At 39.0% G+C, this 15,024-nt stretch overlaps 1 protein-coding gene across 8 annotated transcripts in view; it reads left to right on the top strand.

The window, feature by feature from the left end:
• PRPF40A (pre-mRNA processing factor 40A) overlaps positions 1-15,024 on the top strand; it is a 47,261-nt gene that overhangs the window by 1,999 nt on the left and 30,238 nt on the right. For all 8 annotated transcript variants that reach the window (XM_077829789.1, XM_077829787.1, XM_077829788.1 and 5 more), the window contains exons 2-5: positions 995-1,132; positions 4,675-4,755; positions 7,183-7,213; positions 12,599-12,621. In XM_077829789.1, the coding sequence (XP_077685915.1) occupies positions 995-1,132; positions 4,675-4,755; positions 7,183-7,213; positions 12,599-12,621 (273 nt within the window). The remainder of the gene's footprint in view (positions 1-994; positions 1,133-4,674; positions 4,756-7,182; positions 7,214-12,598; positions 12,622-15,024) is intronic.

Genomic DNA, 15,024 nt, shown 5'->3' with positions numbered 1-15,024 from the left:
TTTTAAAATGTACTTCTATGATAAGATGGAGAAAATTTGATCACTGACCATATTCTGATCTATTTCTCTGTCTATTCTACTTTCTTTTAAGATTTTGAGTTTATCAGTTGTTTACTTGTTACTTTGACATCTTTTGATGAACATGCTAATAATTTGATGGATAAATCACTATGGAGGAAAGTGCCCTGTACAAAGTCAATTCCATACTGTTTCACATTCTTGTAGATCACAATTCTCTCCTCACCCTGGGTCTCCTAGTGCCGGTAGTATTTATCTTAATAAAATTATTAAATCTGTTCTTATCAGTTTACCTTGCAAAGTATAGATTCAGCAGTAGGTTATTTTTTCCACTGTTTTTTTAGTAGAACTAATCTTCCTTTAGAACTATTGTTTGTTCTAAAAAGAAAAGTGTTTTTGGCCATAAAAAGTTTAATGTATGATATAGATGTTTGTAGAAAAGATATAGAGAAAATTTTCTGGAGCCAATCTACAAGCAGCAGCATTGACATTACAGTAAATGTAGGAAGGAGAAGGTCCATTTCTGTTTCCCTGCCTGTGTGTACTTCCATTAAGCATAGTCAGATGGAATGGCATATGAAAATGTTTGCATCTATAGGTGTATTAGGCCTTTGTGTTATGTTTAAACATTGAGGGAGTTTTCCAGGTTTTTTTTTCCTCTGTATTCTACTGGAATTTTTAAGTACATTTGCTAACTTCATATATATTAACGATTGTTGACCATCTTTAGTTGTCCGCTCTTCTAGAGTGTGGTCCGTTTTAGAGCTATGTCATGAACATATAAGCATTTTGATGTAGCTAATTTTCTGTGTATTTTCCTTCATCCATCAGAAGATAAGATAGATAAGTGACCAAATTCCTTCTGTAATGGAATGTTTATCATGCACCTATTTTTTTTTTTTTTTGTTACATTTCCACAGTTTGTGCTTTGGGTGCTTTGATGTTAATATCTTCGTTTATTAACATTGTTTTTCAGATGGGGCATCCAGGCATGCCGCATTATCCACCTATGGGAATGCACCCGATGGGCCAGAGGCCACCGAACATGCCACCGGTTCCACATGGAATGATGCCTCAGATGATGCCTCCAATGGGAGGACCACCAATGGGGCAGGTAAGGCAGCTTATCTGTGTCTTCCCCTCCTCCCCCCCCCCCCCCCCCCAATGATCTGAGAGACAGGTAAGTTTCCCAGAGTTGCTTGGAAATAATAATGTTAATAGTCATTAAAATGTAGTGTTTCTGTAGCATTGTCCATTGGTAATGCAGAAAATACAGTTGTAACAAAAATAATGAAATTGTCTCGTGATTTCAAAATTTAAAATAAAAGGATTCGGTACTTAAATTCACAACTTTTGTTATTGTTAGTTCAGACAGTATTCTATTAGCCTTTCAGGACAAATAAGGTGCATGTAGCAGTGTGCAGTTCTAAAAACCAAAAATCCTGAAAACAAACAAAAAAAACTCCCCTTTTAATTCTAGCAAGAGACTGTAGTGTCATAATGTTGAAGCTGCAACATTTCTGTTTCTTTGGCTCTGTGCTGAGAAAGTCTTATAACCAGGGATAGAAGAAAATTACAGGAGATGGAGGGAAGAAATATAAAATTATTTGGTGCTATTTTACACTTCTGTAACATACTGTTATTTCTGGTCTGTCAACATGATGCATGTCTCGAAAAATAAACTTGGCCACTCAGTGGCATGTATAAAATTTTGTTGGCAAGTAAAGGGGGGCCTAAACTATACCTTTGTGTATTTTGTAAGCTTTCTATTTTTAACAATGAAAAGTCCTGTCCCTTATTAAGTAAGTTCTGAATTTGAAATAGGGCAGTTCCCTTCCTGAATATGCAGAAATCTCTAGTGTTGCTTCTGGTGAACCTGGCTTTCCTAAACAAAAGCAGAGTCAAATTGACAAGACCAAGGGGTGGGAAGTTGCGGGAACACCCTTCCTACGAACATTGTGAGGAAGCTAAAGCAGATTCAAAGTTACAAGACACCTACTAGTCAGAGGCTGGTATGAAAGATGGCACCTCCTGTGAAAGGTCCAGGGTCAATTCCATGGTAGGAATTCCATCACCCCCCTTCCCAGAGTATTGGGGCAACCCCTGAATCTTAATGACTGGAGGGTGGCTCACCTACCCTATTAGTAGATGTAGGTCTGAAGGATGTCTGGTACATTTTTCACGCTGCAGTACACAGTATGGCAGTCTGTTATATTGGATACATACCTGCTGCAGAAAGTAATGCAGTTTAAAAAGACAAAGGCAGATGGAGGTGGAGTGATGCAATGTGAAACAGAGTGATTAGGTTGATCATAGGTACATGTTTTACCAATTATGAGCGTTTGTGTTTTTTAAAATAATAAACACACTTGTCAATCCCCTTGTCATCTCTTACCCAAAAGTTTTCAGCCAGAGTCCCATGGCCCTTGTGCCCCCTTCATCCATCATCTTACCCCTTCTGTCCATGTAATGAGCAGTTCCCACATAGTGTAATAAATAAAAAAAGTAAGTAGATAACTTAATCAGCAAGCTTCTGGCAGACATTGTGGAAGAAAAGGCTACTGAGGGGATGGCAAAGGGAAAGTAAATGAGGGGAGGTTGACTATATGGAGGTTGACTATATTATATATATATATATATATATATATATATATATATATATATATATATATATATATATATATAAAAATGACTATATGGCCTATAAGAATGGGCCAGTAGGCTGGTATTCTGATTCTAAATCTACTAGACTGCAAATGTCGGTCTATTGGCCCATCTCCTTGGATGCTAGGACCATTCCCCTAGCAAATACCTGGTTCTTCTGCTTCTCTCTGAAGCATTCTGGGAGGGGACAGTCTGCAGGTTTGTAAACTCACTTCTCAGGTGCCTTGGTGGACAAGGCCATTGCTACTCTTTGTGTCAGTGACTCTCTAGGGCTGCCGCCCTACTTAATTCACAAGAAAATCTCCTGGGGCTGAAAATAATTGGGTCTTTTTTCCCAACCTTCACTCTGCAAGGGCTCTTTGAGCCTGAGAATAACTGCAGTATTATCTCAAAAAACTACGGTTTTTCAACAGAGAGAGGCTTCAGAGCAATAAGGAATGCTTGAGATTCCTGTAGGTACTTGTGCAAGGGCTTCTAGGAAACTTCACATGTTCAGATCCCACTTAGTTGGAAGTAGCAGTGGGGCAAGAGTGCTTTCTTCTCCTGCTTCTACAGGATGACGAGGAATAGGAGGGCCGCCTTCCAACTTTTCCTTTCTTCCTCACCCTCCCAAGAAAACCTTGTGGATTGAGGGTGGAGCAGTAGCCCTACCAAATATCTCTCTCTCCACACAAGATGCAAGATGAGGGGAGTGGTAATCTGATGCTCCCTGAAGATACAGGGGGATGGGGTCACTTGGCCAGCCTGCCAAAGTCTATGAAGGTAATGGGGGATGACTGAAACGTAAAGGGGTTGACTTCTCAAGGCCTCTTTGGAGACTGAGTGACAAAATTGTCATCAGCTGAATATGATCAGATTAGCACAGCACTACTATTTGTGCTCTTTGCCACATTTATTTATGGCTTATCAGTTCTTAATGTCAAGAACTAGTGGAAAACTGGGAAAAGCGCAAAATATGAAGGAAATCTTTTAAGAAAATTTTTAAACAGCTTTATAGTGCATCAGTTAGTCACTAACAAGTAACTTATCTATATAAATTTGCTGTGGTTACTGCCTCTTCAAAATAGTCTAAGCATGTACTCCCAGACAAAAATTAGCTTATCAAAATAAAAACTATGGGTCTTTGTTTCATCAGACAGTACATAGATCTGGACTGAAATTTTAACAAATTGTAATAGCCAGTCCACATTACTGTGTTCAAATTGTTTTAAGGGAAGTAGCGTGGTTTAAAAGTAACTTACATGGTTTTCATTGATGTTGCATGTTTTTCTAGATGTTTATAACCATTCAAGAACTGGTTGAGAACTCTTCGCTCTTGCTACTTAACTCTTTAATAGCACTATTCATCTTGAAAGATCTTGGAAAACATTAATTCTTATAACACTACTGTGAGGCAGTTACCTCAAGAATTTCTCCTCCTAGCAGACAAGGGAAAGAAGGCATCAAAGTTAAGAGAGTTGTGGAAGATCACAAAGGGGACCAATTTATAGTCTGAATTCACATTTGTGATACTTAACCGATTTTGTTGTTTGTTGGCCCCCAGATTTTCTGAGAAATCTTTCCTTCTATGTTCCCTGTTCTAGCCTAGGATTCCTATTCTGATGGGCACAGCATTATCAATAGATTACTCGTCTTGTCATTTTAATATTACATATTCTCATGTAATCCAAATAGTGCTGTCTACAATAGATGTCTTAGCTTTCTGCTAATATTTCAGAGCTGAATTGAAATGTATGTTCATCTTCCCTTTAAATTGGGGAGTCTGTTGGAGTGGATTTATGGAAAATCTAGCTATTTCCTATCTTAACATTGTTGCTAGTTTTATGTAGACTTCTACAAACTTCTACTACACTTTCTTTTGTTCTAGGGGATTATTAGACTTGTTTATCAAACAGAATAAGTAGTGAGAGACTGGTACACTATCATAAAAAGTTCATACTTGGTCCCTATATATTTTCTCAATTACACTCTACAATAACATTTTAATTGTAGATGCCTGGAATGATGCAGTCAATGATGCCTGGAATGATGATGTCTCATATGTCCCAAGCACATATGCAGCCTACTGTACCGGTAATCTTTAAAACTTGTCTTTTTCACTTTTTAAACTATCTTACCCTGTGTGAACACTATTACTAGCATTTCATAAAGTCTAGTCAAGATTTTGAACTTGTATAAAATTGTGCTAAAAATGTCCTCCTTTGTGTATAAAATTCTGTGAGGAAGAGGTGAGTAGTTGAATAAAGCTTCAGAAGACACACACACAAGCAGTCACTTGCATCTTAATGGAGGAGTGATCTGTATTTAATTACTTCCTCAACATGCAAAATATTCTCTCTACCCAGATTTCAATATTGCATATAACTATTGATTTCTTATAACACCAAGCACTTTCTCTTTGTACATCTATTGTAACTTTTTAAAAAATAAGGTGTTTAGTACTCATCCAGATTTCCACATTAATAATACACAGCAAAAAATAGGGAAACAATTTTAATTCATTAAATCTCTTAAAAGATGCCAATAACAGAAATATCATTGATTTCTTTCATATTAAGTTGATTATGGATTTATAACTTGGATTGCCCATTATAAGCTTTGGAGGAATTTCAGAGATCTTAGGGAAAAAAATTAAAAAGCACCGTGGTCAAAAGAGGTTAAAAAGAGAGATCTAGTATGCTAAAATTCAATCCAATTTTAAATATATGAAAATATTATTTCAGTTGGTTTTTGGAGCTCTGACAAATACTTTCATACTATAAAATGATCAGGAATAATATCAGTTAAGTACAACTTACGAATTGTAAACTGTTTAAGGATATTTTTAAGGATATGTTATTTCAGAATCTAAACACGACAATATTCTCTGTTTTAAATTAAGATAACTATTTCATTTTCATGCTGTATGGTGGTTGACTTGCTTACATGCTTTGCGATATTTGGGTCAGGATGGAATTTTTCCCTGGGTCATATTGGCAGGTGAAAGAAGCTTTACTCAGAAAAATAAAAAACAAAACCACACTTTTTGTGACCATGCCATAGCATCACTTTAGATCAGCTGGTGTTGGCAGTTTGATTGGATAAAAATTACATCTGGAAGTCTTTTTCGTAGTTCAGATAAATTGAGCTTGAATGTAGTCCTTCTGAAATTTGGAGTCTGGAAATCAGTTGAGTACTCTCTCCCATATTATCAAGCAGTTCATTGGTAATTATCATTTGATTTTTTTCATGCTTTGAAAATCTAAAACTATCTATGTTGGGATATCCTTAAAGTGCTTACTTACCTGGGCAGAAAATTAAATAGAACTTTAGATAGTGCAGTTTAATATATATATATACAGTTGGTACAATTTTCAAAGGTGCCTAAGTTTCTTAGGGGCCTTAGTCACATTGATAGTAAAAGAGGCTTTCCCTTTAAGTCACTTAGGAATTTTTGAAATTTTTCCCTAGTGCATAATGCAAGATCAGTTACTCTCAAAGTGATCATTTGGATAACATTGAACTTGATTGCACCAGTATGGGTGTTTTTATTGGATCTACCTTGCTAATCAGTATTATTTAGATGTTCAGTTATTTCTTGTGCAGACTACCTGAAAAAAATCAAGTAACTGAAGGATTGAGTCCAATGAATGGTAAACTTGTGTATCTGTTAAAGCTTTACATAAAAAGATAGAAGTCAAGAAATTCTTAAATCCTTTTAATCCTCTCTTTTCCCCCTTTGTATTTGAGATTTGTACTAACCGTAAAAGAGTGCCAATCAAGGCTCTGGGTACCCATGACAATCTATTAAAAGTGTAGCGGACTCAGCTGTTGGTCTATAATGATTAATAAAAATAATAATCCATGGTAGATTTAGTGAATCAATTGTTAAATCCATTTTTCTATTAGTACTAAGTTGACAAAAAAAATGGTGTGGGATAAATCAAGTGATTGCATTACTCATAGTGGTGATGTTGCAGTATGTCTTTATTGACCTAAATCTGAAAAAGTTTATTCAGACATGTACCCAAGGCCCATCTCTTCTTCATGGGTGAAAGCTGATCTATTGCTGTTTGAATCAATGAAGGTTTAAAGTATTACACAGGTGGTGGTATCGGTCACAAACACACCCTCGTGGTTTGTGTCAGGTGTGTTATTTCAGCATTGGAATTAGCTGGTCATCTGCACTGTATATACTGGATGAGTGTTCCATTTGCATGCTGAAGGTCTGTTCTTTGTGAGGTTGGCAAGAGATTCATTGAAATGAATTGGTGACTGTGTGGCCCTTTCAGAAGAGTATCTTGTTATCCTAAATTACTTTCTTTATAGAGCTGGATTTCCCATGATTATTGTTATATGTGGGGGTGGGGGGCGATGGAGATGGAGATCCACATTTAAGTTGATGGAGCATTTTGCTGCTGGAAAAACTTGAACAAGGTGCTTCTTTGAATTGATTATTATGATATTTAATAACGTATTTTAATATACTGTTTTTAAATAATACGTTGGTTGTTTCTACAGCCAGGAGTAAACAGTATGGACGCACAAGTAGGTATGTATACACAATCATTAAATTTTTAAAATCTTTTAATAGACTTGGAATTAATAAATCTAAAAAAAAATGAAGCTTAAGTTTACAAACAATGTAAATTAACCTTTATCCAATTTCCCTTTTATTTATATAAATTCTTTATTAAGTTTAGTTTATAGTGATGTTTTATCTTTCCTAATGTCTTTTTCAGACATGAAAAAGCTTTCAATGGATAGAAAACAAAAGGATAATTTTTATATACCTTAAAACCTTATTTTGTGTCTTGTTAGTTTTCTTTAACATTTTTATATTTGGTTTTATATTATTTTATTTTTTCTCCAAGTATTGTCTGTCATTATGGACCTCTACTCTTAAGATGCTCGGCCTATCTGTATTCCCCTCCAATACCAAACATTCCGACCAAGAGGGTATTTCGGGAACTCCTACCTCCTTCCCATATTCTTCAGGTTGTCCCATATCTGATTTGATGTACATTCTCTCGTAAAAAGATTCTTTCCACCCAATCATGAATAGCACCTTCTTGGGAGCTGAGTTGAACTTAGTGCTCATGAAATTAATGGAATCGCCAATTGATAATCTAGAGCAAAGATGTTTGTGTAAGCTATTCCTCGAAGATTGGATTGCCAGTGTTTAGAATGTCATTATAATGAGTCTGAGAGCCACAAGGATAACCTGTGTTTTCCCTAAGATGGTGTTTAGTTCTGGTGGAACTCATGCTATTAAATTACCCTGTTTTCACCTGATCTGCACTCAGTACTGGGAGAAGATAAATGGCATAGCTTAAGTGTTAAGAGGCCCTTATTTAATACATGGATAGAATTAAGGTCTCTCTGAATCTTCTGGACTATTTGTAATTTCTGATAAATCCAGAGAGATTATTTCTGTTTAGAGGTTGTCTAAATGGATTGAAGAGCACATGCAGGTCTGTGATCTTGTAGCTGTTTCAGTGCTTGATGGTATTGAGGTTCATTCAACCAGGTCTAAAATAGTGTATGCATCAGCCATTCCCAAACATTATTAGTTCATGTACAAAAATTAGTTCTTCAAAAAAAAAAAAAAAAAAAATGTTGGAAGTGCCGGATGCAAATTTCTCCTTCGGGCACATTTATTTTAGGTCTTAATAGGCTTAATTTAAATATTTATGGACTCACAGTAAAATAAAATTTGAATGAATCTGATGGAGATCTGCCTGGGGAAGATTAGGAGAGAAGGGAGTTTGGCTGGAGGAGTCCCACTGGAACCTTAGAGAATGTGAGGTTTAGGACTAATTGAGAATTCTTCGCTAAATCTGTTTAATCGGAAAATGCTACTTTGTCAAAGTTCTTTAACTTTTCTGCAAGAATTTATAAGTTTCTCAGGTCCAGGATGGAATATCAGGGGCAGGGAAACCCCCTATAGCAGTGGTTCCCAAACTGTGAGAGAGTGAGTCGCTACCCCATTTTAATGCAGTCACCAGGGCTGGCTCAGACTTGTTGGGGACTGGGGCCAAGGCCAGAGCCCGAGCCCCATCACCTGGGACTGAAACCCAAGCCCAAGGGCTTCCACCCTGGGTGGCGGGACTCAGGTTACAGGCCCCCTGCCTGGTGCTGAAGCCCTGGGGCTTTGCCTCCCCACCCCTCCCCCCCCCACCTGGGATGGTGGGGCTTGGACTTTTGCCCTGCCACCTGGGACAGCTGGGCTCAGGCTTTGGTTCCCTCTCTTGGGATCACGTAGCTCTAAGTATGTCGACTTCAGCTACGCTATTTTCATAGCTGAAGTTGCATAACTTAGACTGACTTAGCTCGCACCCCATCCCTCCACAGTGTAGACCAGGCCTTAGTAGCATTAGTCTCATTTCACTCTTGTTCAAAAGCTTCAAGTTCCTGTCCAGTTCCCTCTGAGCCAGGGAACTCTGCAAGTCTTGCCACAGCTCCCCTCCGCGAAGAGTCTTCCTCACAGGACTTCTCCTCCCCTTTGGAGCCACAGATTCCTTCTTCTCGATTAAGGGTTTCACAGCCCTTCCTTCACAGGGCTATGCATAGAATCAAGCAGGCTTACCCAGCTTCTCCCCAGGGGATTACGCAATTGCTCGCTCTCATAATTGCATGCTTAATACATTTCACTACGCATAGGCGTATAATATTGCATAATATGGCCTTGACAGGGTGCTGCATTGCCCACCCAAATTATTGTCTGAGCCCTTGCCCTCACCCTCATTGGCTTGATGGGTCTATCTCCCCATGGAGCAGGGCGAGCAGCACTTCGCCTGTGGGACTATCCAGGCTGCCACTGGGCATGCAGACTGGGCAGAGGGAGTGAGGGTGGTGCTGCCTGTAGCCACTGTGCCCTACCAAGGTGGGGCTGCATGGATGGTAGGCTGGCTCTGGAGCAGCAGGGAGAGGTGATGGGGCAGCAAGGCAGCCACGGTGAGGAGGGGCAACAGAAGTGGCAGCATGGAACAATATAGAGCCCAACCCACAGCATGATGAAAGCATGGCCAGGCAAATGCAGCCCCTACTGGCCTGCAGCATTTTTCACCTGGCTGGCTTGTGTTGGTGGCACAGGCAGCAGTGGCAGCCTGCAATGCTGCTGGTTGGTGGTAGGGGTCGACCTAGTGAGCACAGAGGAAGCCAGGCCACAGGGCTGGTCAGGGATTGGGAATGTGTTCCCATGGGTGGGCCTTCAGGTCCCCAAGCTCTATAGTCTGGGGATGTCTGCCTGCCCCCCACATATGCCAGGATGTGAGCTTCACATTCTTTGAGTATATGCCACACACCTCAGATCTGAGACCTTCCCAAAGTTTGGTCTGTGTCACTCCCTGAGGGGAAGGAATGCTTCTTGGTCTCCACCACAGGGCAAGCAGGGAGGCCCTGGCAGAGACAGGTCTGTGTGCTGCCACCATCTTCTTTCTGTGTCATGTGGTAGCACCTCCTCAGTGGGTGGTGCTGGTCAGCCTTGGCCAGCACCCAGGGTCACAGCTGGTAAGGGAGATGAGGCCTGCCCCATCTCTACCCCATCTGGAGGAGGAGGGAATGTGTTTGGGAGATGGACGAGGTGTCCCTTTGTCTGTCTGTCTCTTGCACGCACACATGCACGCAGCCAGGTAGGAGCTCATTGGGTGGGGCTAGCTGGAAGAAGACGGGGCTCAGGACTAAGGGTGCTGTGATATTTGTCTATCATAAGTTATGATCCACCCAAATTTCCATTCCCAACTACACTACTGCTATTAACTGTAAAGGACATAGTAAAATGACAGACATTGAGGACAGATGTAACATTAAATAGTTTTGCCAAAAAATACTGATGGTGTTGTCAACTATGAGAGGAAATCAACAATTGCATGCTACTTGAACAAATCACAAAAGTATTTAAAAAGAGAGGCTTAGCTGCAAGGACAATCTCATAAAATGTAGTGCTTTATTTCAACCTGTGTCAACATAACCACAATTGCTTGGTAAGAGCGGTTGGATGTTGTCCATAGAAACTTAAAAATGTAGGAGCGGAAAGGACTTCGATAGGTCATCTAGTCCAGTCCCCTGCACTGAGGCAGGACTAAGTATTGTTGGAACCATTCCTGACAGGGGTTTGTCTAACCTGATCTTAGAAACCTCCAGTGATGGAGATTCCACATCCTCCTTGGTAACTTGTTCCAGTGCTTAACTGCCCTTACAGATAGGAATTTTTTCCTAATGTCTAATCTCAATTTCCCTTTCTACAATTTAAGCTCTTTACTTGTCCTATCCTTAGTGTATTTAAAAATACATGATGTTACATTTTTTTCTTCATTTCTACTTTCTGTGATTCAGTTACTTTAGTTACCTTGCTTGTGTTTTCATATTTGGAATGAAAGAAAGATACTGTGTAGCTGCACACTTTATCTTGCATATTCTTATACAGAGCAAAGATTTACAATATTCTGTTTATTTTTCTTTTTTTATTTCAATCCTGGAGTTTGAAAGATGTGATTATCAGCTTCATTGTAGAAAAAAATGTTTTTGGTACCAATTCACTATAAAAAAAATTAGTCTTAATTTAAGTAGCCACTATTTAACAACTATTTTTCAGTTTCACAAACCACACATGATGGGTCACTTTAGTGTCACACTTTTTGTTAACTGATGATAAATATATGGGTTTTTGTGGTTAAAATGTGCTTTTATAAAAACAAAATTCATGAAAACTGTCTTCTATATCTGTCTAAAGAGGCTGCATTAATATAGTGTTATTCTGTATTAAAACTGTGAAAAAGGAAAAAAAAAAGTACAATTTTGCATCATTTTTTGTGCACATAATTCCTTGGCGTGTACCCAGCATTACCCCTATCTAGGTTCCCGCCCCACTTCATGATCTTGATCTGAAGACTCACCTTTCTTCCCCTTGTTTCAGGCCCTCTTCCCCCAGGGGTATGTTATGATTCAGGCAGGCTTCCACAGTCAACCAGCTGTTCTGGTTCCCATCCCAAGGAGCCTCTCTCCTGACTTGATGTTCCCCTGTAATTCTCCTTTCAAGGCTGCCACTCCTCCTCCTGGGAGTCACCTAACAGCTAGGTTTTATCATGTTAAGGAGGTAGCCACCTGATTTACATCTGGCCCCATTTCCCAGCTAATCTGCTGCTCCTTTGAATACCGAATTCCTTAAAGGTACTATGTCAAGGAACAGGGTTTGGCTGACCCTGGGCCCACTTTGCCTTAAAAGGGGACAACAACTGTGTGACCAACTACTACTTCTAACAACTCATGTAGCATTGTGGTACATGTACCACAGTATGGAAATTTTGAGGATTTTTACTGCTACTTAGTCTTCAAGAGTGAAGATCAATAGTGCTTATGCTGGAAGAAGAAAGAAAGGCTATTTGACAGTAATTGTTTTTTCAATCGGGTGGTTGATATGGATTCACACTCCTGACCCTCCCTGCTCTCTTTGGAGTCTTTTAATTCAAATTCTGAGGACGTAGCTCAAGAAAACATTTAAGTACATGCTTGTGTCCGAAGGACTTAAATGGAAAATTAAGCACATGCTTAAGTGCTGCCATGAATAGAGTTGTTTTCCCTGAACTGGGACCTGCAGAATGAAAAGTAGATTGTGTTTGTGGGTCATGGCTCACTATAGGCCCAGAACAGCTGGTGCTGCAAGAACGTGTGTAGCCCCAACAGACATTCTTGGCAAAAGAGTTCTGGTTGGATGCCCCTGCATGCCCATTCCAAGGGTTAATCTATCTTCATAATCTTCCTGAACTGGAATTACGGGTAGGTCATTTATCTTTTAGTTTTTATCAAATCTTTTATTTACAGTAAGTCATTTTTTAATTTATAAAAGGCCAGAGGGGAAAAGATGTAACTTAGAAGTGTTTTGCTAGAACACTAGTGTTTCTCATTCTGTTCGTGTTTTTTTTTTTTTTTTAAATAGGCACTACACCACCTGGAACACAGGTGAGTAAAAACCAAGGCTTCAGAAAGTTAATAGAAGTACAATGATTGTAAGTCCATGTATGGACATTTAAAGAAAAACCTTATTTGATTTCCCCCCCCTCCCATGTTACTTTTACTAGCACGTTATTTATAAATCAGTTTACATGCTTAGGGTTCAATATTTTTTTCTATTAGACTACCAGTCTTTGACTAGTGTTTGAAAACTTTAGTTGCCTCTGAAGTATTTGTACTAGTTTGTCAACCACCCCTCTTGCCATTCAGTATTTAGACCTGAATGCCAGGTGTACTGAGCTTCTCTTTGCTCCCATTGAATTTTCTGATTAGAACATAAGAACGGCCTCACTGGGTCAGACCAAAGGTCTATCTAGCCAAGTATCCTGTCTTCTGACAGTGGCCAGTGCCAGGTGCTCCAGAGGGAATGAATAGAACAAGTACGGTAATCATCCAGTGATCCATCCCCTGTTGCCCATTTCCAGTTTCTGGCAAAGAGAGGCTAAGGACACCATCCCTGCCCATCCTGGCTAATAGCCATTGATGGACCTGTGCTCCATGAACTTAACTAGTTCTTTTTGGAACCCTGTTATAGTCTTGGCCTTCACAACATCCTCTGGCAAAGAGTTCCACAGGTTGACTGTAGGTTGTGTGAAAAATACTTCCTTTTGTTCTTTTTAAACCTGCAGCCTATTAATTTCATTTGGTGATCCCTACTTCTTGTGTTATGAGGAGTAAATAACACTTCCTTATTTACTTTCTCCACACTAATCATGATTTTATAGACCTCAATCATATCCCCCCCTTAGTCCTCTCTTTTCCAAGCTGAAAAGTCCCAGTTTTATTAATCTCTCTTTGACTTTTAGGAGAGTGGTTTTTCTAGTTCTTCTAGTTCTCAAGACAGCAATCATTAAAATATATCGAAAACAAAGTAAAATAAGATTGTGATAAAACTAATGTAATATTTTTAGGTCATGGAAAATTTTAATGATTTTTAAACCCTGGTATCTTGTGAATTTTGAGGACTGAAATACAGACTCAACGTTAACCAACTTTGGTTTTGCAAAGCTGAGAAGCATTTTGAGATATGGAACCTTAAAACAGGCATACAGTTCCTTAGTGTAGTGTTGGGTATTTTTGCGCTGGTGAAGAGCGGAAATTACTCCTTATTTTTAAGTCCTCAAATTTCCTATTGATTTAGTTAAATTTAAAAAGGAGAAATTTTCACGTCTGTTTAGTGTTCATGAAACTTTTGTATTGTTAGCTCTGAAGTGTGTAGTCTGTATCAACAGAACAGTATAGCACAATGTCATCTTCACAGTTCCCTGACACAGCCATGTTCAGAACGAGAGAGCACTTCAGGTTCCATGACTACATTCAATTCAGCTGAGATTACCAACAAGGATCTTCATTAGTGCCAATTATTATAATGTTTTGTCATAAGGGATAGAAAATGTTAGAAAATGTGGTCAGAGTCTACTAATCTGGAAAACACGTGTACCAGTCCATCAGTGTTTCTAGTCCTAACAGGCTCTTTGATCTTAAAGTGTGGGTGTTAACTAATTTTATAACCATCTATTTTGCTGTTATTGAATTAAACTGTTTTTTCAGTACTCTAATAAAAAATTAAATGTTATTTGTATCTCTGATACTATTTCTACTCCATGCAAAATCTTCAGAAGGTATTTGGATCCTATGTTTTTTTGACATTTTAAGTAGTTCCTGTTCCCATGTTCAGAAGTTACCACAGTACTATAACTTAATACGAGCAAATATTGGTGTGGAGGGTTAGATGAAGGGAGAGTAAATAATCTGATATTTCTTTCACTTAATTGGTCATTTTAGCTTTTATACAATTGGAAAACTGGGATTACAATCTTTAAAATGTAAGGAACAGGTCTAACTCTAACAACACTCAATAGAGTAGCCACTAAAATTAGGTCAAAATTAAAATGTGGAGGGGAGGCAAGATGGTTATCAATGTGATTTTTTTTTTTTTTTTTTTTAAAGTCTGATAGCTCATGGATAGGGCCCTACCAAATTCACGGCCATGAAAAATGCATCACTGACCGTGAAATGTGGTCTCCCCCTGTGAAATCTGCTCTTTCATGTGCTTTTACCCTATACTATAATATTTCACGGGGGAGACTAGCTTTTTTCAAATTGGGGGGTACTGACCCAAAAGGGAGTTGGGGGGGGGTATCACAAGGTTATTTTAAGGAGTTGTGGCATTGCCACACTTGCTTTTGCACTGCCTTCAAAACTGGGAGGCCAGTTAGCAGTGGCTCTTGCGCACCCAGCTGTGAAGGTAGCAATACCGCAAACACCCCTCGCCCCCACACACAACTCCTTTTTCGGTCAGGGCCCCTACAATTACAACCCCGTGAAATTTCAGACTTAAATAGCTGTAAT

Source organism: Eretmochelys imbricata, chromosome 11, assembly GCF_965152235.1.
Source record: "Eretmochelys imbricata isolate rEreImb1 chromosome 11, rEreImb1.hap1, whole genome shotgun sequence".
Lineage (NCBI taxonomy): Eukaryota > Metazoa > Chordata > Testudines > Cheloniidae > Eretmochelys > Eretmochelys imbricata.
Note: the sequence above shows the minus strand (reverse complement) of the source record. Positions and strands in the feature narration are given on the sequence as shown.